Source organism: Miscanthus floridulus, unplaced genomic scaffold (assembly GCF_019320115.1).
Source record: "Miscanthus floridulus cultivar M001 unplaced genomic scaffold, ASM1932011v1 os_2743_2_3, whole genome shotgun sequence".
NCBI lineage: Eukaryota > Viridiplantae > Streptophyta > Magnoliopsida > Poales > Poaceae > Miscanthus > Miscanthus floridulus.
In genome coordinates this window covers 15846-37905 of record NW_027098486.1, presented here as the reverse complement: position 1 = coordinate 37905, position 22060 = coordinate 15846, and the positions used below count along the sequence as shown (strand labels likewise).

The following is a 22060-nucleotide window of genomic DNA, read 5'->3' as shown; positions in this document are numbered from 1 at the left end:
CATCCATGGTCTAATGTTTAACGTCAAAACATGCAAAGGTCCCCTACCTGGCACGCCAACTGTCGGTGTTTCGAATAAACACTAACTAGTAAATTTATATTTGTTGCGCGTTGGGCCCAGATGGTGTGCTAAAAGACACAAGGTTTAAACTAGTTCGGGCAGAATATCCCTACGTCTAGTTTACTGCTGCTGCTCATGTTATTAGTACTGAAAGGTTCGTAGTAGGGGGTACAAACGGTCGAGAGAGGGACGGGTCCTAAGTCTGATGAAAAGGTCGAACGGGTGATGAGAGCTCGGTTGCTGTTCAGCTGTGTGTTATGTGATGCGTGGTGTGTTGAATTGATTCATCCCCTTAGTGGGGTGCCCTACCCTCCCTTTTATAGATCAAGGGGGAGCAGGGATTATAGATGGGAGAAATAGGAAAAATCAGAGGCAAAGAGGGTCCTTCGGAGGTGTTGGGTCTTCCTTTTCCTTTGAGCCTGCCCTTCTAACGTGGCAGATGATGCCAGGGATAGCACGTTCGCTAATCCTGATAGGGTCGTGCTCTGGCTTCGTTCAGCAAGTGGTCACGTCCCATCCCACTCTGGTGGACGCCGCATCGCACCAGGGTACCTAGCCATGACCCTACAGGGAGCTAATGGTGTAGAGGCCCCATGTTTGTTACTTTAGATGACATGAGTTTCTTCTTGGACCATAGCGGTTGTCGTATGTTTTCGTCAGGATTCATGTTCGAGGGCAAATGCCGGCGCCCATAACACTATAGGACAAATGTCGGCGCCCACAATACTATTTGGGCTCTGACATGCCTAGAAGGGCTTAAAGCGCCCGGCTGGTCATATTCTGATGGTACTTTCCTACAGGCGTGTAGGGTATGGTCCTTGGTATTGCAGTTGACTTGAGTGCCCCATCTTATCTGCGTGCGTAGTCATGAAGGAGCAGTGCATAGACATTAGGCGAGGCGGAGTCTGCCCCCAGACATTGGGTGAGGCAGAGCCTGCCCTTGGACATCGAGCGAGGCAGAGCCAGCCCTCAGCCGTCGGGCGAGGCGGAGTATGCCCCTAGACATCGGGTGAGGTGGAGCCTGTCCCCAGACATCGGGCGAGCTAGAGTCTTCCCCCAGACGTCGGGCGAGGTGGAGCCTGCCCTTAGACATCGGGCGAGGTGGAGCCTACCCCCGGACATCGAGCGAGGCAGAGTCCAGCCCTTGGGGGTCGGGCGAGGCGGAGTCTAGCCCTCGGGGGTCGAGCAAGGCAGAGCCAACCTTCGATCGTTTGGTGCAAGAAGTGGTCGCATTCTTGTCTATTCGGAAGCATCAACGTTTGATGGTTATTAGCTCATCCTCTTTGGGTACCCCAGTATTCGGTCCTCGACAGTAGTCCCTGAGCCCCAGGGTGATTTAGATAGAATCGACCAGAGGGTGATTTGAATTTCCAGAGGGTGCTCGTGAGCGCACCCGACGGGTGTAGCCCCCGAGCCCCCGGGTGATTTGGATAGAATTGCTCGAGGAGTGATTCGATTCACCAGAGGGTGCACGTGAGCGTACCCATCGGGTGTAGCCCCTGAGCCCCTGGGTGATTCGGATAAAATTGCCTGGGGGGTAATTTAGACCCTAGGGGGTAATTCAGACCCTTCGCGGGTATGGCTGTGAGATTTGGTGTTTTGATCACTGAATAGTTTGATTGGAGTCCCAGTATCCCATTCACGGGGATCCGGTGAGAGTCAGCTTGGTTGAGACTCAATCGTGGGTTGAGATATTTGTGGCACTCGTGTGCCTGGGTTTTGTCCGCTCGCGGGCCCATCCTTCGTCGTAAGGCCGCCTTGGGACGGTTGTCAAAACCATTGATGGGCCAGCCCTCGAACTCCTGGGCCTAGGCGTTTTTGTCTGTTCGGAAGCATCAACGTTTGATGGTTATTAGCTCCTCCTCTTGGGATACCCTAGTATTCAGTCCCCGACACACTCGAAGACACAATGAATTATACTGGTTTAGGTCGGAGCCCTACGTCTAGTCTCAGAGATGGCTTGAGTTCGTGTTTCTTGGTTAAATGCTCTAAAGTTCCTACAATGGGGTGTGTAACCGAAGGGAAAGAGGTAGGAGGAGTGAGGTGAACGAATGCCCGAATGAAGTCTCGAGAGTTTGTCCCCTTGGAAGGGAGGCCTAACTACCCTTATATAGAGTTCGGGGGCCAGGTTATATATATAGAGAGGGGTTCTTCCGACCGAGTGGTCGTGAGCCTAAGGGAGGGAGAAGCAAGTAAACTTGGCTTGCAAGCAAGCCCGTCTTGTCCTGGCGTCATCGTACGTTTTGGTATGGTCATCGTCGTGGTCTTGCTCTCATATTGTGGTGTGGTGTGGCGTGATGCTACAGTGCAGGTCGTGATGGCACTGTTGGCACGGTGATGGTTCACCAACTGTCCTGCATGACGTGGTCTTGCCGTGGTCTTCGTCATCATCTCCTGCTCTCTTGGTGGCGTCATGGCAACAATGTGGGAGCAGGTAGCCGCTCCTGGGTCATCGGTTGCCTTTGTTGGTCGTGATGTCTATGGCATCGACCCTGGATTGCGAGGTTGAGGTCCCTGATGGCCTGGGCAGCCTTGAAAGTCAAAGCCGGGGTCGTGTGCCCCATCCCGTAGCGAGTGGGGTCGTACGCCCGTCTTGTCGTGCTGGATTTGGACGGTGCGGTGTCATATCGGTCGTCACTGCCTGGTGGTGTTGTCTTGTCTGTGCAGGGGTGCGCAAAGATGGCGTCTGCCCCCGAGATGGCTGTTCTTTCAATCCTGACGGAGTGAGTGGAGCGTGTCTGTCTCTGTCAAAGCAAGCGTACTCTGACCGCGTCCAACCTCTCCATGTCCCTCCCCGGGGGTCGAGACAAGGAAGAGGTCGAGGGCGGCTGTGTGTAGTGGAAGGAGAAGGGAGAGGTCGTGGTGGACCGTTTTGTCTTGGCGTTTGGCCCGAGGCCTTTGTGGCTTGGGTAGACCGCGGCTGCTGGACCTCAGCCCGTCGGGCCGCTCGAGAGGCTAACTAATCGGTGTCCATTTTCGAAGCCCGCCAGGGGAGATGGTGGAGGATGACTAAAGGCAAGATTGCCCGGAGTGGCAACCGGAGTACGGGTACGGGCCGGGTGGCCCAGGAGCGTTGAACAGAGGTGGACGATGAGGCAGCCTGCAGAGAGGGTGCCGTCAGCCCATCACGTCCTCGCGGTGTCGGACCTGCCGCAACCCTCCGCTCGTAGCAGTTTTGATCAAATCCGTTCAAAAAGGACACTAGTTTCATATCACAAAACAGATGAGGACACGGCGGATAGGATTCTATATACATGCTTCGCAGAAAACAGAAAAGAAAACAAATGACCACAGATACGGAGTATGGAGAGTATCAGTGTGTAAAGAACAGTCTGAAGGAATATTCAGCGCACTGAAATGTTGACAGATCAAGCAAATGGAACATGTCGATGAAACTAATATGGGGACAGGTGCAGTGTTTTTTTTTAAGGAGAAACTGCAAGACAATTCTATATTTGCGAAAGGGGAAATAAAATGATGTATGCTCGGACAAAATTTCCCTTTACATTCTCATGTTTCAGTTTATATATACAGATTTAAATGGAGGCCAGCAAAATTGGTAACGGACATTTATCAAAAAATAAAATCAAGAATGATGGTAGACCCATCAAAATCTCATTATAACACTACACAGTAAAACATAAGAGGGAATTCTTTTGTTTCTATCTACGGTACAAGCTATATGAAAGAGAAACCATGACTGTCAAAATGACTCCCATTTCTCCAGTCAGCACTGTTTGAGGACCGATCAAACACTGTACAGTTGCTACCTCATACTGAACTATAGGCTTCCTCCTGCATTCACAAGACAGAGAGTGTCAATACTGACGATTTAATGCCAGTTGGGTCGAAGGTATGATAAGACTGAAATTATGTGATGATCCAAATATATGGAGATTTTGATGAGGTAAACTTAAATTTTCAAAGAATCAAGTGCATTGAGACCAGAAATAACATTGGCTTACTTCAAGAATTTTGTATTTACCTGTCTTTTCTGAAGGAAGCTCTTCCAGGCCTTTCTTCTTTGTCGAGCTGGCAAAAACTTGTTTCTATGTGTCTCCAATCTCCAAGAATAAACAGGAGAAAGATAAATTATGTAGCAGCTTCTGTCCTCAAAATTATCACCAAGCCCATTTGTAAATAAAAACAAACCTATAATGAACTATCTATCTGTGTCTAGTCTGATATCATATCCTCCAGTTCAGGAATGTCTGATCCACCAACACGAATATCATCTGATTCGGTTTCATTAGATGAATCCCTGCCCAAGGGTGTATGCTCTCCGTAGTCCAAATCCTTCCAGTCAAGTTCCCCATCAATAGAATGATTCTCCACAGCTTCTCCAGCACCTTTAACTAGGTGAGGCCTGCTCTGTCCAGTTTTCCCCTTCGATCTTGCACAAATGCAATCTACAGGATGCTCATGGAATTCGCCTCTTCCTAGTTTAATCTCATTGGGCTCCCCCATGAATCCCTTTTGGAAGGTCTGAACTTTAGATGCAAATGTGTCCCAACTCATGCTGGTTCGATTCAGAAATAACGAGTAAAGTTTCTTAGTGTTGGGCCTTATGGTCCTCCTGTGCCCAAAATATCTCCTGAAAATCCACAATTTATCAGTCAATCACCATTGCCTTAGAGTGTAAGAAAGATAAAGCAAATTCACTTTGTTCAATCAATTGCCACTGAGTTTAGGTTAGCACTAAAGGAAAAACAGAAAGAAAAGAGTACCTTCGACCAGCTAGCATTCTGGCCATGTTGCCATTGTTGTTTGTCACAAAAACATCGCTCCTATCACATACAATAAAATCAAGAGCAGCCATGCGAGATGAATATGGTAAGAAAGGAGCTAACTCCTTGTTTGCTAGAGTTTCCTTTGAGTGAAAGTTTGGGAAGAGTGCTTTCAGAGGTGCCAGTGTCTCCTCGCCTCCATATACATCTCCTGATGCAACATAAATGTGCACGTCCTTCCCAAATCCCAATGCCCTGAGCATGAGCCCTACTTCCTCTGGTGTTAGAGGGCACTTTCCGTGCCGCCGTTCTCTGTCAGGGTTGCTTGCCTGTACAATATTTTCAGATGTGTCACATAAAAAAACTAAAATGATTTTACTTTCAGAAGCGCGGGCCTGTTCGGCTGGTATTAAAGCCGGCTGATAAGCTGGCTGAAGTTGTTTTGTTGTGAGAGAAAAATAATGTAGATTCTAGCTGATAAGTTCAAGCGAACAGGCCTTCCACCTCTTACGAATACAATACTACTCTCTTACATGCAGGGTCTTCCACCTCTTACGAATCTCACCAAGTTCTCTTCTCTCAATGTCTCCACCCCCATAGTAGCAACCAGAGAACGCAAGCATGTCAGGCTCAAATCTGTCAATAGATGGGTAATCAGAGTTAGTGTGTACTATATATGAAACAAGAAGTGTTGGACAAGAAAAAGAAAAGGTGATCGAATATCACCTTAGGTGAAGAGCAATGAAGCGCCCACTTTTTTCCCTCATTCTTTGGACAAGCATTTCACCCATTTTGAGGATTGGGTCTGTAAACCTTAGTGCATGATAATTGACTCTACACCTAAGCTTTTGAAGATTAGTCTCTAGCTTATTTGACAACCGGTAGTCAAATTTGGTTAACTGAACAACCTGTGGGTCAAAATTCAAGAATTGATGTCAGAATTGAGCATTTTTCACTGAAAAATGTCAAACATAAGGAAACATGTCAAATTCAAAAAACCTTAATGCTTACATGCTTCTTTAGAAGAGCAGGCAACACTCGGCTCTCATAGCATTTAGGAGTACACTTTCTAGGAATACGCATCTTATATGGCGAAAGTGGTTTCCCATTCCTGTCAGGTACTTGTCGTACGATCTTTACATCATTCAAGAGTGAGGATATGAATGAATCGACATCAAATATCTCTGCAAAGTCACTGCAATGCAGAACTAAAGATTGGGAGTAGGTTCTTTGTTACAACAAACAAGAGAGAGTAATGACTGTGAGGTCTGACCTCGCATCTTTCCAGAAGGATTCTTCATCCAGCTTTGGAATGACAAGTGTTGCATTCAGTATGCGGGCTGCAACAACAGCATCTATGATCTGGAAATCAGATAAGTAGCAGAACTTCCCGTTATCTATGGGAGAAAGATTCAGTCAAAAGATAAATCGACAAATCATCATTTCAAAACAAATGGTGTTGGAAGAGAAGTTTTTTTGTTATGTTTAATTTATTCTCCAATTATTGAAAAAAGAAGACATGAGATCTCACACACATTCACGAGCTTGAAAAATAGCCAACTTTTCAAAACATTGAAGTAAATCAACATAAACATACTATTTAGATTAGTTATCAAAACTACTTCAGTGTAATTATACTTTTGTATAAGTTATGCTACAGAATTGGAAACATGATAAGATTATTGACGACCCGAGTTGGCAAGCATTATTTACACATTTCTGACAGTAGTTGTACGCAAGTGCCAACTGGCAGGAAATGAAACACATGTACAGGCCGCTGAGGGTGCCAGAAAGTAGTTGGAGGATACCAACAAAAGACAGAAATGCACGGGCGCGGTGACGTACGAGGCCAACAAAACAAGTGGTTGGAGTATAGGAGTGACTAGCTGATTGCCGATCGCATCAAATAGTAGTTGGATTAAATGATTAACTTGTACACGCTGGACGAGTACAACTGAAGAAAAGCTACAATGGTAGCATGTAGATCAGTACATGCTCCTAATAACTCTCATAATTGTCAGACATAGGCACAGGCAATAAGATTTCAGATAAAAACTCCGTTTGTACTGGAACCACAGCATAACTTGCTTAAATTTAACCACAGCACAACCAGATAGCTTTTGATTTTTTTTTTAACTGAGATGAGATGCTCTGATGGTATACCAGCCAGCGCTGTTCGTTTGGCAGTTTGTATTGTTCTTACCCCTGTTCGCTGCTGATTCAGTCCGCCGCTCGTCGCGATCATCAAGTAACGGTCCGACTTGGTCACAGCCTCGGCATCTAGAGAGAGAAAAAAATGTAAGCTTTTATTGGCAGATTGGCACCCAACACACGCGCAGCATCAATCAACTCTTCCCCCAGCGCGGAACGTTAACGTAGATGAAAAGAAATCACCATATGTCGCGTGGAACGCGTACCGGCGAATTGCTTGGTGGCGTTGCTGCAGCCGAAGAAGTTGCCCGCCGCCTTGGACTGCCAGAGCTCCTCCCCAAGCTTGCTCCCACCACTCTGCAAACCATCACGAAATAAATTCGGCGAAATGACCGCTCAACTCCCCCGAGCGAGGAAAGAATAGAACGAACCGAACACGGAATTCTGCACTCACGGGGACAGCGAAATCCTCGGCGCCGATTACATTTCTGCGCACCTCCGCTGGCTTGTTCAACTGCTCGGAGAAACAAAAGGAGGGGAGAGAGAAGAACAGGAGCCGCGCGTTAAGCAAGGAGGATGACGAAATCGACGACGAGCCGGGTACCCGGGTTTGACCATTCATGAACCGAAGACCCCCGTCGTCCCCGGAATCGTAGGAAGCGAGCATACCAGGAACGGCGGGTTCGGGCGCCGGAAGACACGGGAGCCGCCGCCGTCGCTTAGCGGCGGCGACAGGAAGCAGTGGAACGCGACTACGAGGAGGAGCAACCCCGCCGCTGCGAACGCCGCCGCGGCCGGCGCCACGGCGGGCACCACCCACCGGCCGTGGTTGTGGTGCCGCCGCCGCCTCGACCCCATACGCACGTACGCGTACACGCACGCGAGCGCGCGCCGCGCACGTACGCGGCCGCCTCTGGTCCCCGCGCCGGGACTCGGGGCCTCCGCTTCTCGGCCGGCCTCCTCCGCGCCCCCCCTCTGATGACTCGAGCGTGCACCTGGCGCCCGCGGGAGAGACGCGAAGCGCTGGCGGTGGCGGTGGCGGAGGCGGAACCGGGTGGCGGGCGGCACTCGGAAATGGGAAGCAAGGCAAGTGAACGAGAAGAGCACGAGCCGGCGGGCGAGGCGGGGGCTGTAACTGAGAAAACGCCGGGGTTTCAGGGTGTGGAGTGCAACAAGAAATGGGTCGGCAACTAAAGAAAAAACCAGAGGAATCTTCGCATGCTAGCAACCGTTTTTCAATATTTAAATTTGCGGCGCCTGCTGGTTTTGGCTAGAAAGCGGGATTAACATGCAATTATTAACAATATCATATTGATTTCTTTTGTTTTTTTCCGTGCTGAGTCGATCGATCATCGATCTGGCTTGTTCTGTCGATGTCTCTTATGACTTTATGAGAGGGTGAGTTGGTGGCTAGTGATGAGTACCACGATGGGTGGTGTCCAGTAGTGGCTGGTTATTAGTCAGTCACACTGGGTAAAGTTTAGGGCGTTGGTGGGGTAACATACAATTACGCAGATTTTAACCGTTGCAAAATACTAGTAATCACTAGCCATAGATTTGACTACGAGCACATTTAATGTGCAGACCATTTTAGTGCTTAATTGCCTTCATTGTTTCAGATACTGCATGGCATTTTTTTTTTTTGTTCCTGTGATCTTTTTCAATATATTCTGTCACGCAAATGTCAAGAGGTGTTTGGGGTTAAGCTTGTGCGATCTACGGTCGAAACAGACATTACAAGTGGGTGTGGGTGACTGCTGCTGTAGGACGTGCTGGATGTCAATCATGTCGCGTCTCATCATCAAAAAGCAGGAGGCGAATGACACGGATTTTGGACATGTCATCGATCGGTGTCGTCGTGCCCGACTCGCCCGCCTTTCCGTGTGTCACACAAAAGGTGTGCTCAAAAGGACTCGGTGTTCCAGCCTAGTTTCATGTGAATGGATTCGTGGAACATGCACGATGAAATTTTCTACGGATGAACGCCATCATTGGCTACGAGAAGGTTGACAGTACTATTAGCCTACTAGTAGCAGAGTATCCCATTCTCGGGTAAAAAAAAAAAGGAAAAAGTTGTTTGGGATTCGCATGCAAGATCGCACACATGCATGCTTCAGTCCGTGCCAGCTTGCATTAGAGTAACAACCGCGATCCAGAGGGTCAGAAGTGCAGCCATAGCGTTTTACAAGATGGCTAGGTCCAAAGCTCTCTGTCCGATGCACCATTTCACTCGAATATGTTCGGACCAAACATTTCTAGTAGATCCTTTTGATAAAAAAAAAAATCTTAAGGGGCCGTTCGTTTCGCCGGGAATGATGGCATGAAAGGATTCCTGGCCGGAGCTGTTAGCTAATTTATATAAGCCTTAACTTTCTAGAAGGAATCCTAGCCTCATTTTGCTCTAACCGAACGAGGCCTAACTAGTACTTGCCCCTGTTAATTTCGAATCTAGACACATAAACCTTGAAGATATCCGAAGTTTGTGGTTTCTATAAGAAAAGGCATGAGATCACATATTACAGGCGATAAATTTTGAGTTATGTTCAGTGGCATAGCTCCAAAACAAACGACCTAATCGGCACCGGCAGAGGTTGGGCATGAAATAAGGAGGGGACAACGTGATATGAAATGTAATGAGAGGGGACATATTATTATTTTATTATGACTTAAAGTGGTGAAATTAAAACATTCATTACCAATTTCTCTAGCTTAGGGGGCCATGCATGGCCCACTATGACCTAACTAAGCTCCGTCGGTGCTAATCGGCACAATGTGCTCGCTCGGGCTAGCTACAATAATTAAGCGTTGGGTCCGTTATTGGTTATGTTTATGAGCATATATTATAGGCCGAATTATTTATTCAGTTGTTCTCTAAAAAAAATCATTTTTTCAGTTATGTAATTTGTTCAAGTGTATATATGCATGCTCCCATCACTGCTGAGAATAATAGCCTGGAGCGAACGTGACCAGTGAACTAGCTTAGAAGATGCGCACGTGACGGCCTGCCTGACGGGCATGGATGGATGCTGTGGTGGGTGCCGTACTACACATTTTATTTTACAAAAAAAAAGGGTCTGATGCGCACAAGTGGAGCTAAGAAGAAGCCAACGCTGCGGCGACGGAGACGTCTCTAACAAACTGTGCACGCAAAAAGGCCGCAAAATTATGTGCTGAGGGAGAGGGTGGATTAGAAGGCAAGTCACCATCAATCATCAACCTAAATTCAACCTGGTCCCGGCCCACCCATGACTATGGTCCTGTTCGGCTTACCCCATATTCGACTTGTTCGGCTTCTTTTTCAGTCGGAACAGTGTTTTTTCTCTCGCAACAATTCAACCGGAACAGTGTTTTCAGCCAGTTTTAACCAAGTTTTAGACCAGCGAACAAAACCTATATGAGCTCAATCGTGAGGGTTTCGTGATTTCGTCTTCATAATTGGCTTGCCGAAAAATCTGTTTGCTACTGTCGTGCCCACATTTTTAGCTTCATCCATTTGATATGTGCAATCAAATCTTAGCCGTGCATATTGTAAATAAAACATTAATCTGGTTGTTGAACTGTTTGTAACCAGTCCAATTTTCTCTTTGCTTATTAATACGATGATGCACGATTCTTCTAAGTATTGAAAAAAGGCCATGTTTTTTTGGGGTGACTCCACGTGCATATGACTTGGAAAATTATGTTGACATCGACCAAGCATTGAGCTTATTGGATAAAGCATACAATTAAACTGCACTATTTTGAGTGCCGATGTGAACCGGTGAATGGAGAACAGGTCTTGTCGATGACTTCAGACTTTGAAAGAGCCTTTTTCTAATTTGCCTTTTAATTCTTCTAGATTGATGCAGCAAGATATAAATACTTCTATGACTAATTGTAGCATAGTGCTGAGTCAAATTATCTTAATTTTGACCAAATTTATATAAAAATCAATATTTATCATACTAAACAAGTATCATTATATTTTTTATGGAATATGTTTTCATAATATATTTATTTAAAGCCATAAATATTGATATAGCTTTATTTAAACTTAGTTAAAGAAAGGATAGTTTGACTTAGACCAAACTTAGAATTGGATGGAGGTATTAGAAAATTTGAACAATAATTGTTGGTCACAAACACTGTTTCTTTTAGCAAATGGCGACCGAATATTCATACGGAGAAAAGACGATGTTCTATATAATACATAATGCTGTCCCCGTCCATGGTTTCCCCCCCCCCCCCCCCCCCAACATTTCACGGTCTTCATTAGATGCCTCTTAATCACTGTTAGTCACTAGTAATTACTAGATAAGAAAGGCCTTGCCAAAGCCCAATTAGAAGATAACTTGGCCCATGAAACCAAACGTCATACTCTAACTGTTCGCTTGAACTTATCAGCCGGCTTATCAGCTATAATCTACAGTATTTTTCTCTCACAACAAATCAGCTTCAGCCGGCTTATCAGCCGACTTTAATACTAGTCGAAGCCCATCCGTAAGGGTCATTGCTGTGAATGCAAATCGATCCTACTCAGATTCGTGGACTCGCCTTTCTTCCCTAGCTGCGCTGCATTCTTTGCGGCATTCATGCTGTACATTGCTGTCATCAACTCACCGTCGACGCCTCTCCAATCTCCATCTCCGTTAGTGTCGTTGCCCGCCGCGGCACCGCCCCACCCTGTATACAGCAACTCCAGCAGAGCTGCTGAGCGAGCACAGGAACAGGAAGTCAGGAAAGCTTGAACCAACTGGTATGATTGAATCATTATGACAATATATATTTATATATATAATTATATTTATATATATACTTCATTTTTTATGTTCCATAAATTTTGTCGAGGCTTGATGCCTTGACGGGTTGGCCCCCCCTATCTTTGGATCCTGGTTCCGACCCTGGGTGAAGATATATATCTTTTCCTTCTATTTTTTTCTTGTTCTTTTTCTTGTGAAGAGAAAGCAAGATACTACGAACTAAGATCATGTTTGAATCCATTAGCAGCTAATAGTTAGTTACGTAGCTAATAGCTCACCGCTAATATTAGTTGGCTAAGAGCATCTCCAAGAGTTTGCTATCTCAACTTGGCATCTATATAATTTTGGCAAAACAAGAAAAAATAGCCTCCAACAGTTTGGCAAAACAATTTGGCATCAATAGCAACTTGGCAAATCTTTCCTCCGTGCGCGCAAATATACGTGCGCGTATACGGCTTGGCATCCGGGGCTCTTCGTTTCTTCGCGGGGCTCTTCCAGCCCGTTCGTTTGGCTGTGGCTTGTCGTAAACGATCGTAAATTTTCAGCCAGAACAGTATTTTTCTCTCACACAAATCAGCCAGCAGTACTTCTTCACGAACCAGCAACGATACGAACCAGCCAACCGAACAGGCTTCGTTCGCTTAGCGGGGCTCTTCGTTCGCTTAGCGGGCCTCTTTGTTTTATTAACGGATTTTTTTATTTTACCAAGTCAAAAATGCCAAACTCTTGGAGATGGATTGTTTTTTTACTTGGCATATAATTTTGGGAGTTGGCAAATCACAAGATTTGCCAAGTAAAATTTGACAAACTCTTGGAGATGCTAACTATTACTCACTCCGTTCTCAGTGCCATATGAAGATTCAAACTTTAAAATTTGTGACCAATAAGTTGGCTAATAATTTTTAATTATTATAATACAAACTTGGTATAGTTAGATATGCAATTTAATGTATTACAATTATCATAGTTTATAAGTATAAACAATATAATTTAAATTTTTAAGTAAATAAATGGTTATAAGTGTAATTTGAAAAAACATGACATATTAAATTGTGTCTTATAAAAGAGAATGGATGGGGGTAGCTATGTAGTTTATTAGCTGAAACTTGCTTGGAACCATTAGCTAATACTCCTAAATGGCAAGATTGATTGACTACCTATATATAATGCCTCCCCTCTCTCTATTATTCCTCTTTTCTTTGGCACATTTCTGAGCAACCCCCCCCCCCCCCCCCTCTCTCTCTCTCTTCTTTCTCGCGTAGCCAAATCCACCTCTATCTCCCCTTCTCTATCTACACACAGATGATCCACCTCAAGCTCGGTACAAGCCCGATGAAGATCCACCATTGGCGCCCTTCCTCCTCTGCTGGCACATAGCAGCGAGCAAAAGAGATCCACCTTCATCTGCCCTCAACTACAACCATGCATCTAACCAATTTAATATATTCTTGAGGGTTTGTTCTAGCTAGATGGTTTTGAACTGTTGGATTATGAGCTGTACACAAATGGTTATTGTACGTACGTAATTTGTGAGTTTGCATAGTCGGCGAAGTGTAGTGCACTGTGCACGAGCTGGTGATCATTGAACCAAGCAACAGAACAGTGGGATATTTGGGTAGTATGTTGCTGGTTCTTTCTGAAATGCCCACCGGCTCCTCTCCGCTATTAGAAAATTAGCAATGTTTTCCCTTCCTCTATCTAGAAAAATAAACAAAACACATTATTATTTTTTTTTACTTTTGATATGAGTGGGAAACGCATCATTGTTTTGCCACTACTGCACCATAGCACACCTGGTTTCCCAATCCCAACAGAAAGAAATGGACGAAGAATCAATCTGCCTCCACCTGCGCACTGCGGGCAGAACACGGCAGCACAGCAGCAGAGCAGCCGAGATCGTATCTTTGCACAGCAGCCAAATCGGCCGACCACCAGGACCGTGTCAGTCAGGCATCCGGCGGTTACGTGCAACTGGGACAAAGTTGGCACGCAGACGCAGAGGCACTACTCACGCTGCCAGGCTGCAGCATTGCAGCACCGATGCACAAGCACTGAAGCTGCTCCCTGCTCCCATCCCCGCCATTTTTTAAAGACGCCCACGGCGATCCCTCGCAGGCCGCATCTGACTGACACCTTGGCCGGCTGCTTCCAGATAATCTTCGGCGATAACTGCCTCCTGCACATCTCTCCAGAAACGAACCCACGCATGGCAATTGGCACTTTGGCAGTGCACCAGTGAACTCCATGTCCTCGACCAATCTGCCAAGCTCCATCCCGCTGACACCTAGCAGCAGCAAGCATCGTCACCTGACCGATCCATCCAACCCTTCAACTTGAAGATAAACAGGGGGCCCAACACAGAGACACGCCATGCTACAAGTAGTAAACAAGGCGAGAAAAGGCAGCGTAACTAAACAAAGAGACGGGATCGCATGCTTTAGGCTAGCTAAACCAACCCTGCATCGATCTTTATTAGTAGAACGTGACAGCCTCCCACCCTTCGCATGCCTTTTTCCTTCAATCGTGCCCGGAGCTTTGTTCCTCCACCGGCGGTGTGGACCAAAGCTGCCTACCAATTCCATTTGTGCCCTTTCAAAAAAAAAAAAAAACAACTCCATTTGTGACTATCTATATACTAAATCCGTTCCAAATTACAAGACGTTTTGGCTTTTCTAGATACATTGCTTTTACTATGTATCTAGATATAGTGTACATCTATGTCCATAGCAAATGTAACGTATTTAGAAAAGCTAAAACGTCTTATAATTTGGAACGGAAGAAGTATATCTTTTTTTGGAAAAATAAAAATGACTATGTACCGGTCTATGTATTGGAGAGTAGTATTAGGAAAGCAACTAGGTGATCCAATCAAAGAGTCAGGTTCAGCCCCATAATCAGCCTGTTCGCTTGATGGTTTCAGCCAGGGCTTTATCAACCAGTCAACAATGTTTTCCTCTCACAACAAACTAACACCAGCCGAGCTTATCAGTCCAGAAACCAACCAGCGAACATGCCGAATAATTAAAGCGGCTCCGATCGACTGGAAGCAAACTAAGTACCAATTAGTACCACTTTAGTTGTTGGAACGGATAAGAAGGGTCGAGAGCGTCGGAATCAAGCACGTACTGATGGCATCCCTAAGCTGGATTTGCATTGCCGGCACCCCTATCAGTAACAGTAAAGCGCCGCGCCGGCTCCAATAATTCAGTACGGAGGGACGGGGACGGGAGGAGCAAGAGTAATTTCCTCAGCACTGACGTTTGCACCGGCAAGCGCGGCACAGGTGTCCGGCGTACTGTCTGTCTGTCTCGGCTGCTTAATTGCGAGCTCTGCTGCGTTCCTAAATCCTAATGGTAAATGCATGCCCCATTGGTCGCTTTGATAGTTTGACGAGGGGATCGAGGAACGGGTGACTTGGGAGCACATGCACATGGCACGACGAGATGGGGGAGGGGAGATGGGGATTCCAGACACGGGCCCCGTTTGCTTGTCTGGCTTATCAGTACGTAGTATAGTGTTTTTTTCTCACGACGAATTAGTGAATAGTACTTTTCAGTTTGATTTTTTAGCGAAACGAACCGACGACGGGTTAGTTTATGTCGGAGATTAGGAGCACATGGGGACGGGGAGACTGTACAGTGCAACGGCCTGCCAGTCACTTTGCTTGGGATGGCGCCGGGTGGCCTTTTATGATTGTGTTGGGGAGGATCGCGTCACGTACGTAGTCACGCACCATGCGTGGCGTGGAAAACAGATGGCATGTGCAGACGAAATCGGCTCTTGGTGGGTGGTGATGGCGGTACCTGGAGACTGGAGCCCCGGCCTGGTCCTGGACGATTATAGTCCAGGTCTCTACTGCCTTTTTTTGATTGATCAAACGAAAAGAAAACAAAAAGGTGGCGCCAAGAATTGAGTCTTCTCTACGTTTCAGGCCACATTCATTTTGTCTGGATCCGATGAGCATCGCGCCACCTGTTAGTTACTAGTGACAAAGTCACTGTAACTTCGTTCGTAGAGGAACCGATCTCGGCGCCAACTGCCCAACCAAGGGGCAAAGCATCTTACTTTTTATTTAGTTATTTATGTGTGTACATGCAAACCATAATTGTTTTTTGAAGGAACTGCAGTAGGCGATTGCCGATCTGATTTCTTATTGATATAAGTGTGGCAAACCACGGAATACACACCAGAAGGGTACAACGCACCTAGGCACGGTTACAGCTGACGCTGAGGCATGACCGAACACAAGTGAAAAAAACACGACCCACGAATGGCACACATGATTTCACACAAACAATGTCCAAAATAACAACATGCTATTGGGTAGTGTCTTTAACAAAGCCCTGTGAGGTCAAACCTCCCAGTCCCAGCACAAAAAAAAAAGGTTCATTGAGAACGAGCTCCGGCTCGGTTGGCACGCGGTGCAGGTGAGCATGCTGCCCACCAGCGTTGGAACCCCGTTTTTGGCACTGGTGTTCTCACCGGAATTTATTCCCATAATAATTTTTAGTGAAGCCTCTCAACGTGTGGTGCCACAGAGGGACTGCGACGTTTCCGTCACCTACAAACCCTGCTGGTTTCTGGTTATCTCTCTACGACGCGTCTTCATATCTGTGTATAGTTGTAGGTCTGCTCGTGTACTAGTGGTGTGAGTGTGGTGTGAGTGTGTGTGGTGTAGATGTGTGTCTGTATACGAATAGATACTACAGCTATATCCAGATAAGAGGTGACAAAAAAAAAAAAGGTTCGTTAATCAAGAGCTGTAAGTTGGCCTGCAAAACTGAATGCTTTGCTGTCCCTGTCCGATCCGAGTACTACAGGGATTAAACAACTTCAGATTCCCCGGAATGGAATCAGTAGTGGCTCGCTCGTTCGTCCCTACCTCGGTCAACGACAGGTTTAGCTGACCTCGAGACCGCGAGCCAGCAGCGCAGATCGCCAGATCGTGCGCCCATGGACAGGAGGGCCAGGGGCCGCACGCGCAGGAGGCATGGAGTGGTAGACCACGCCAGTGTGGGCCCGTATGCCAGGGAGAGAGAATGTGGCGAGCAGCCGATTGGAGCACGGACGGGGTCCCTCTCATCACGTCATCACCTTAGTTGGAGCAGGTCTCAGGTCTGTGCGGTGGCTTTGGATGGCTGGTCCATTTGAGGGTCTGTCGACCGTGCGATACGAGCTCTATCCACTGACTCACTGAGCGAGTGAGTGGTTTGAGATTGGTTGATGCAATAATTTCCTCTGCATGAGTTCAAATTCTAGCTGCAATTTTTCTTCAAAAAAAATCTAGCTGCATACAACACATTTTGGGGAAAAAAATCATCCGTCACACCCTACTTTGTGATACGCCTGCAACGACTAAAGACTACGAGATGAACTGAACTTGTGTGGAATTGTAACCCTCGCCCCTTTTATAACGTCAAAATAAAGGGTGTAATGTTCATTAGGCCTTATCGGCCCATGCGCAGCAGTCAGACAGGCCCATTATCGGCTAAAGTTTCATTTTTTTTTTTACAGAAATTCAATTCTACACATGGAGGATGCAATACAGATACTCCGTATTAACACTTTATTCCTCGAGGAGAAAGAAAAATATAATATCAGCGTCCTTCGCTACTGTTCTGGTACTCGAGAGTATACGATTCTGGCACTTCTCAGTTACGCAGTGTACTGTTGTTCAGATGAATAGTCCATGTAACTGTGTAACATTACACAAATATGTCCAAATGGACACAATTACGCAAGAACAAGCGTTTCCATTTCCAAAGAATGAAAAAAAAAACTACTGCACTTCTACATTTTTGCAACACCAAATATCAGTACGACTCAGACCAAGAAAAAGAAAAGCAAAATTAACAATCTATGCACAGAGGTTACCTATCATTATCAGCTACCTTTTTTATATATACCTATACAAAGACAGTCGGAACTTGCGAAGGCTCCAAAATGGCCAGTATTTACCAGCAAACGCAAACCTACCAGTCTTTTTTTTCCCACGTAAAATATGGTTTGAATTTACCTTCGCGCAAAGTAGAATCGTTAGCTTTTTACAGCCCAGCGGCGACCCCTGATCTCATATGCATCAGAAGCTTGATCACCACCTCCCCAGCTGTCCGCAGCAGCAGCTGAGCTCACAACTCTGCGATGCTTTTTGCCCTTTGTGACACCACTGTCACTTGTGCTTCCGCTTAATAATGGATCATCAATCCCACGAACAGGTCTCTCTGGTGTTGCTGCACTCACCCAGTTGTCATCCTGGCTTTTCTTGCGCTTATCATTCTTTTTCATCAATTTATCAATGCGCTTCTCCACTGGCCGCACTGCTTGGTTAACAGTGAACTTGAAATCCTTGATCACCTAAGTTAAAGGAGGGAAGAAAACAAGACAACGCATGGAAATTATGCTCACAAACATATTCTGCAAACCCACACAACCCATATAAAGTAATAATAGAAGAGACCATATTTGACTGTCAAGGTAAGATTTATTCTGCTGGTTCAGATAATTCAAAACCCAACCTATAATAACATATAAAGAGAGGAAATTTGTCGGTAATGCTCAGAAAGAAGATTTGGTCCCAGCACTCACATATTCTCCACTGCCAACAACAAAGTCCCGAACACTTTCTTTTATGTTTGTCACGCTTCTCTCATCTGGTTCGAACTGTGGAAGCTTCATTTTGGTAGGCCGGTTGCTTTCCTTAATTTCAAAAGGGTCCACAGGGTCAGAGGATACGTAGTCCCCAAGTACAGAATTGTTTCCAGGTGACTGATTAGTTAAGAGTGCATAGGGCTTGGCTGGGAACACATAGAGGTGAACAACTGAAGCAATGCCCATCTGTCCTGGAGGAAGACATGGTGCTATCAGATATCTACAAATAGCCACATAAACATGAAAGAAATGGATTCTTTTAAGCAATGGCGAAGATAGATAATAAAAAGTTAAAAACACCCTGGAAGGATGAATACCTCTATGCAAATAATGAAATCTTGAATGCTTGATTTTAACTCCAAGCTCTGGGCTAAAGGACTTCTAAGAAGGCCCAAAGCATACAATATTGCAATCACCACACCTTGCCACCAAGTCAAAAATACTATTGATTTGAAAGAAAGAAACTTAGCCAGAGGCTTTATAGGTGCCAATTCGTCCTTGGTAGCTGTATACCATGTTACTAGACAGTACAGGGCCCAATATTGACTAAAGTTGAGAACTGCAGCAAAGTAAGGGTACCTGCATCACAAATATATGCGTTGGGTTTTTAGAACAAAAAATGTAGAAGAGGAGATGAAATAACTGATTTAGCCATCTCAACATTGGTTCATTCATAATGGAAAACAAGCAAATAAGATGTGAATTTCTTTTTCCAATGAAAGCATGACATAGTACAGTGGAGAAACAACTTGCCCCCACATCGTCAGCATCGGGCAGCTCCCATATCCCCCAGCCAGCACCCCTCCATCAACCCTATCTCTGCCTCGGCCGCCGCCAGAGCTGCCTGCCGAAGGCCTGCCGAGCAGTGAGGAGGGCGGCAGCAACGCCCTCTCAGTCCTCCCCTGCGCCTTCTCCCCTCCATTCCCTTTCCTTCCTCCCCCCCTCCTCTCTTCTGCTCCTGTGGCATTTGGTGGTTTGGCATCTAGTGCTATGTCAGGGTCAGCCAGATCCACTTGGGGACGTCGATGGCCTGGAGGGCAGATCCAGTGTTCCCCGGCATCATTACCTTCTTGAAGGTTCCCTAGGCTATTCCAGCTCAGTGGCTTGGCGATTTCCATCTGTTTGATGCCACACTCTTTCCTTGTTAGCTTTTGGTTTTGTGCAGGCAGCTTTGGGTAGTTACCCTGACGTTTGGACCAGCATAGTTGTCCCGGCCGTGCTTGGCCGGTAAATCTGTGTAAAGATAGTTGTAAGTCATGCTCAGTGATGCTCTTCTAGGCGAGTTGTAGTACCAAGCGATTAGATTGTCGGCTTTTGGTCTTTGGACCGGAGGTGTCAGATGTGTACTCCTAGTTGTACAGTTGGAGGACCGAAGTTGTGTGGGGATGATTTGTGTACCCCTAGTTGTGTGGTCTATGAATCAAGTTGTTCGGGGTTTGTACCCCTAGTTGTACGGTTTTTGGGCCCAGTTTCCCTTATAAATTGGGCCAATTGTCTTCTAGTAATATTTGCAGCACAGCAAAAATCCTTCGCCGTCTTTTCGAAAGAAAAGAAGCAGGATGTGTATCATGAGGATGATTTGGCAATTGCATTCAACAAACATAGCTTGCGCATAAACAAAAACCAATGTAAGGAAGATGTGATCTTCAGATTTGAAGACAAAGAAACAGAAAGGAAATGATTGTCTTACCCACATCGTAAATTGAATTCTCCATCACAATAAGCACCAAAAGGTTCTAGAAGAAGAGATAAGGTAGCTGAGAGAGTCTTTATGATCACCTGCAGGTGCAAAAAGGACATAAACATAACTAAGTCTTATTTCTGACTTCTCAGATAAAAAAATTTGCAAGGGCTTGTGGAAATACATATTGGAAGATTCCAAATTTGATAATCAGGTAGAATCGCGTCCCCAATCTCCAGGGCTTCAATACAAAATTTACAGGAAAATGATGGTGTATGATTCCCTTCTCAGAAGCATGATGCAGTAGAGGCTGCCCAGAACCAGAGCCACCTTCCCTCTTTAAAAAAGCTATTGTTTTATCTTCCCCACCTACATTTGATCAGACATAATAAACACACACAAATGAAGAGAACAAAATATGAAAGCTGCAAGTGCACCAAACAATATATATATCATGAAGTGTACCAGAAAGACAAAATGTAAGGGTTTGATTGTTTTAGCTGCAGATTGTGAAAAGCACCTTGTAGATTGTAGATTTTAAATGCTGGTGGAAACTAGATTGTAGATTGCTGTAATCTGGTATTGAAATCTAGGGGTTTCTTTTAGCCTTGGATTGCACAAAGAGAAATGATACAAATAGCCTGCCTGCCACTGGACAATGTACAGTATCTCCCAAGCTGTCACAAATATTTTTTACTCGGAAACAGTGCCTCCATTTTGCCTAATGCTACATTATCCTTATGATGAACTACCTGATATTCTTACTGGTATAGTAGATATGATAATAAGATTGCATCCCCCCCTACCCCCAGAATTACAATAAGTAGAGAATGAGAACTTGAAAGATGTTAGAGGCATTCAATTTTCAAATGCCATGAAGAACATGTATATTGGTGAATTGAGGCCTAGGCAAGTGAATGATGATGAAGATGATCAAGTGCAAGTGCTCTCTAACTCAAATGTGCAAGATGATACACATCAAGTTAGTGTAAGTGGCTCTCATGACAATGAACAAGATCAAGTGGCTAGTACATCATCTCAACCCAATGATCAAGCAAGAGCAAGCAATCAAGTTCCAATCCTCCAACCAACCAATATTGCAAGGGATCATACATTGGACACTATAATTGGTGATATTTCTAGAGGTGTGCAAACTAGATCAAGATTGGCTTCATTTTGTGAGCACTTCTCATTTATGTCATCTATTGAACCAAAGAAGATAGATGAAGCATTGAAGGATGTTGATTGGGTGAATGGTATGTATGAAAGAATTGAATAACTTCACAAGAAATCAAGTATGAGAATTAGTAGAGAGACCAAAGGGACACAATGTGATTGGAACCAAATGGGTATTTAGAAACAAGCAAGATCAAGATGGGATAGTAGTAAGAAACAAAGCAAGATTGGTAGCACAAGGCTATACACAAGTTGAAGGTCTTGACTTTAGAGAAACATATGCCCCGGTTGCTAGATTAGAAGCAATTAGAATCTTACTAGCCTATGCTTGTGCCCACAACATCAAGCTCTATCAAATGGATATCAAGAGTGCATTTCTCAATGGTTACATCAATGAAGAAGTATATGTTGAGCAACCTCCCGGTTTTAAAGATGACAAGAAACCCAACCATGTGTACAAGTTGAAGAAGGCATTGTATAGCTTGAAGCAAGCACCTAGAGCATGGTATGAAAGATTGAGGGACTTTCTACTCTCTAAAGGGTTCATGATGGGCAAGGTTGACACCACTCTTTTCATCAAGAAGATTGAAAAAGTTTTATTTGTGTTGCAAATCTATGTTGATGACATCATATTTGGATCAACAAATCAAGACTTTTGTGATGAGTTTAGAAAGATGATGGCTAGTGAGTTTGAGATGTCCATGATTGGAGAGTTAAGTTACATCCTTGATCTTCAAATTAAGCAATTGAACAATGGTACATTTGTGAGTCAAGGCAAGTATATCAAGGACATGATCAAGAGGTTTAGCATGAATGATAGTAAAGCCATTAGCACACCAATGGGTACAAATGGCAACTTGGATAGTGATGCAAGTGGA

General features: G+C 45.2%; 2 protein-coding genes across 5 annotated transcripts; both read right to left on the bottom strand.

Moving 5' to 3' along the window:
• Positions 1–3616: 3616 nt before the first annotated feature.
• LOC136535389 (O-fucosyltransferase 6-like) lies at positions 3617–8134 on the bottom strand. The gene is made up of 11 exons (XM_066527666.1): positions 7608–8134; positions 7393–7452; positions 7205–7295; positions 6991–7067; positions 6061–6149; positions 5799–5982; positions 5514–5695; positions 5321–5423; positions 4788–5116; positions 4046–4654; positions 3617–3855 (listed from the first exon to the last, which is right to left on the bottom strand). The coding sequence occupies exons 1-10, from the start codon at positions 7794–7796 to the stop codon at positions 4237–4239; spliced, it is 1722 nt and encodes a 573-aa protein (XP_066383763.1). The 5' UTR covers positions 7797–8134; the 3' UTR covers positions 3617–3855; positions 4046–4236.
• Positions 8135–17279: 9145 nt separating this feature from the next.
• On the bottom strand, positions 17280–20403 carry LOC136535391 (protein LAZ1-like). Of its 4 annotated transcripts, none has more exons than XM_066527672.1 (5): positions 20191–20403; positions 20016–20104; positions 18643–18904; positions 18263–18545; positions 17280–18031 (listed from the first exon to the last, which is right to left on the bottom strand). In XM_066527672.1, exons 4-5 carry the CDS (start codon positions 18509–18511, stop codon positions 17714–17716), a joined length of 567 nt encoding a protein of 188 aa, XP_066383769.1. In that variant the 5' UTR covers positions 18512–18545; positions 18643–18904; positions 20016–20104; positions 20191–20403; the 3' UTR covers positions 17280–17713. The 4 variants fall into 4 exon arrangements, with proteins under 4 accessions (XP_066383769.1, XP_066383768.1, XP_066383766.1 ...); XM_066527671.1 differs by having other exon boundaries at positions 17282–18031; positions 18263–18516; positions 20191–20402; XM_066527669.1 differs by having other exon boundaries at positions 17283–18031; positions 18263–18511; positions 20020–20104.
• Between the last annotated feature and the right edge of the window lie 1657 nt (positions 20404–22060).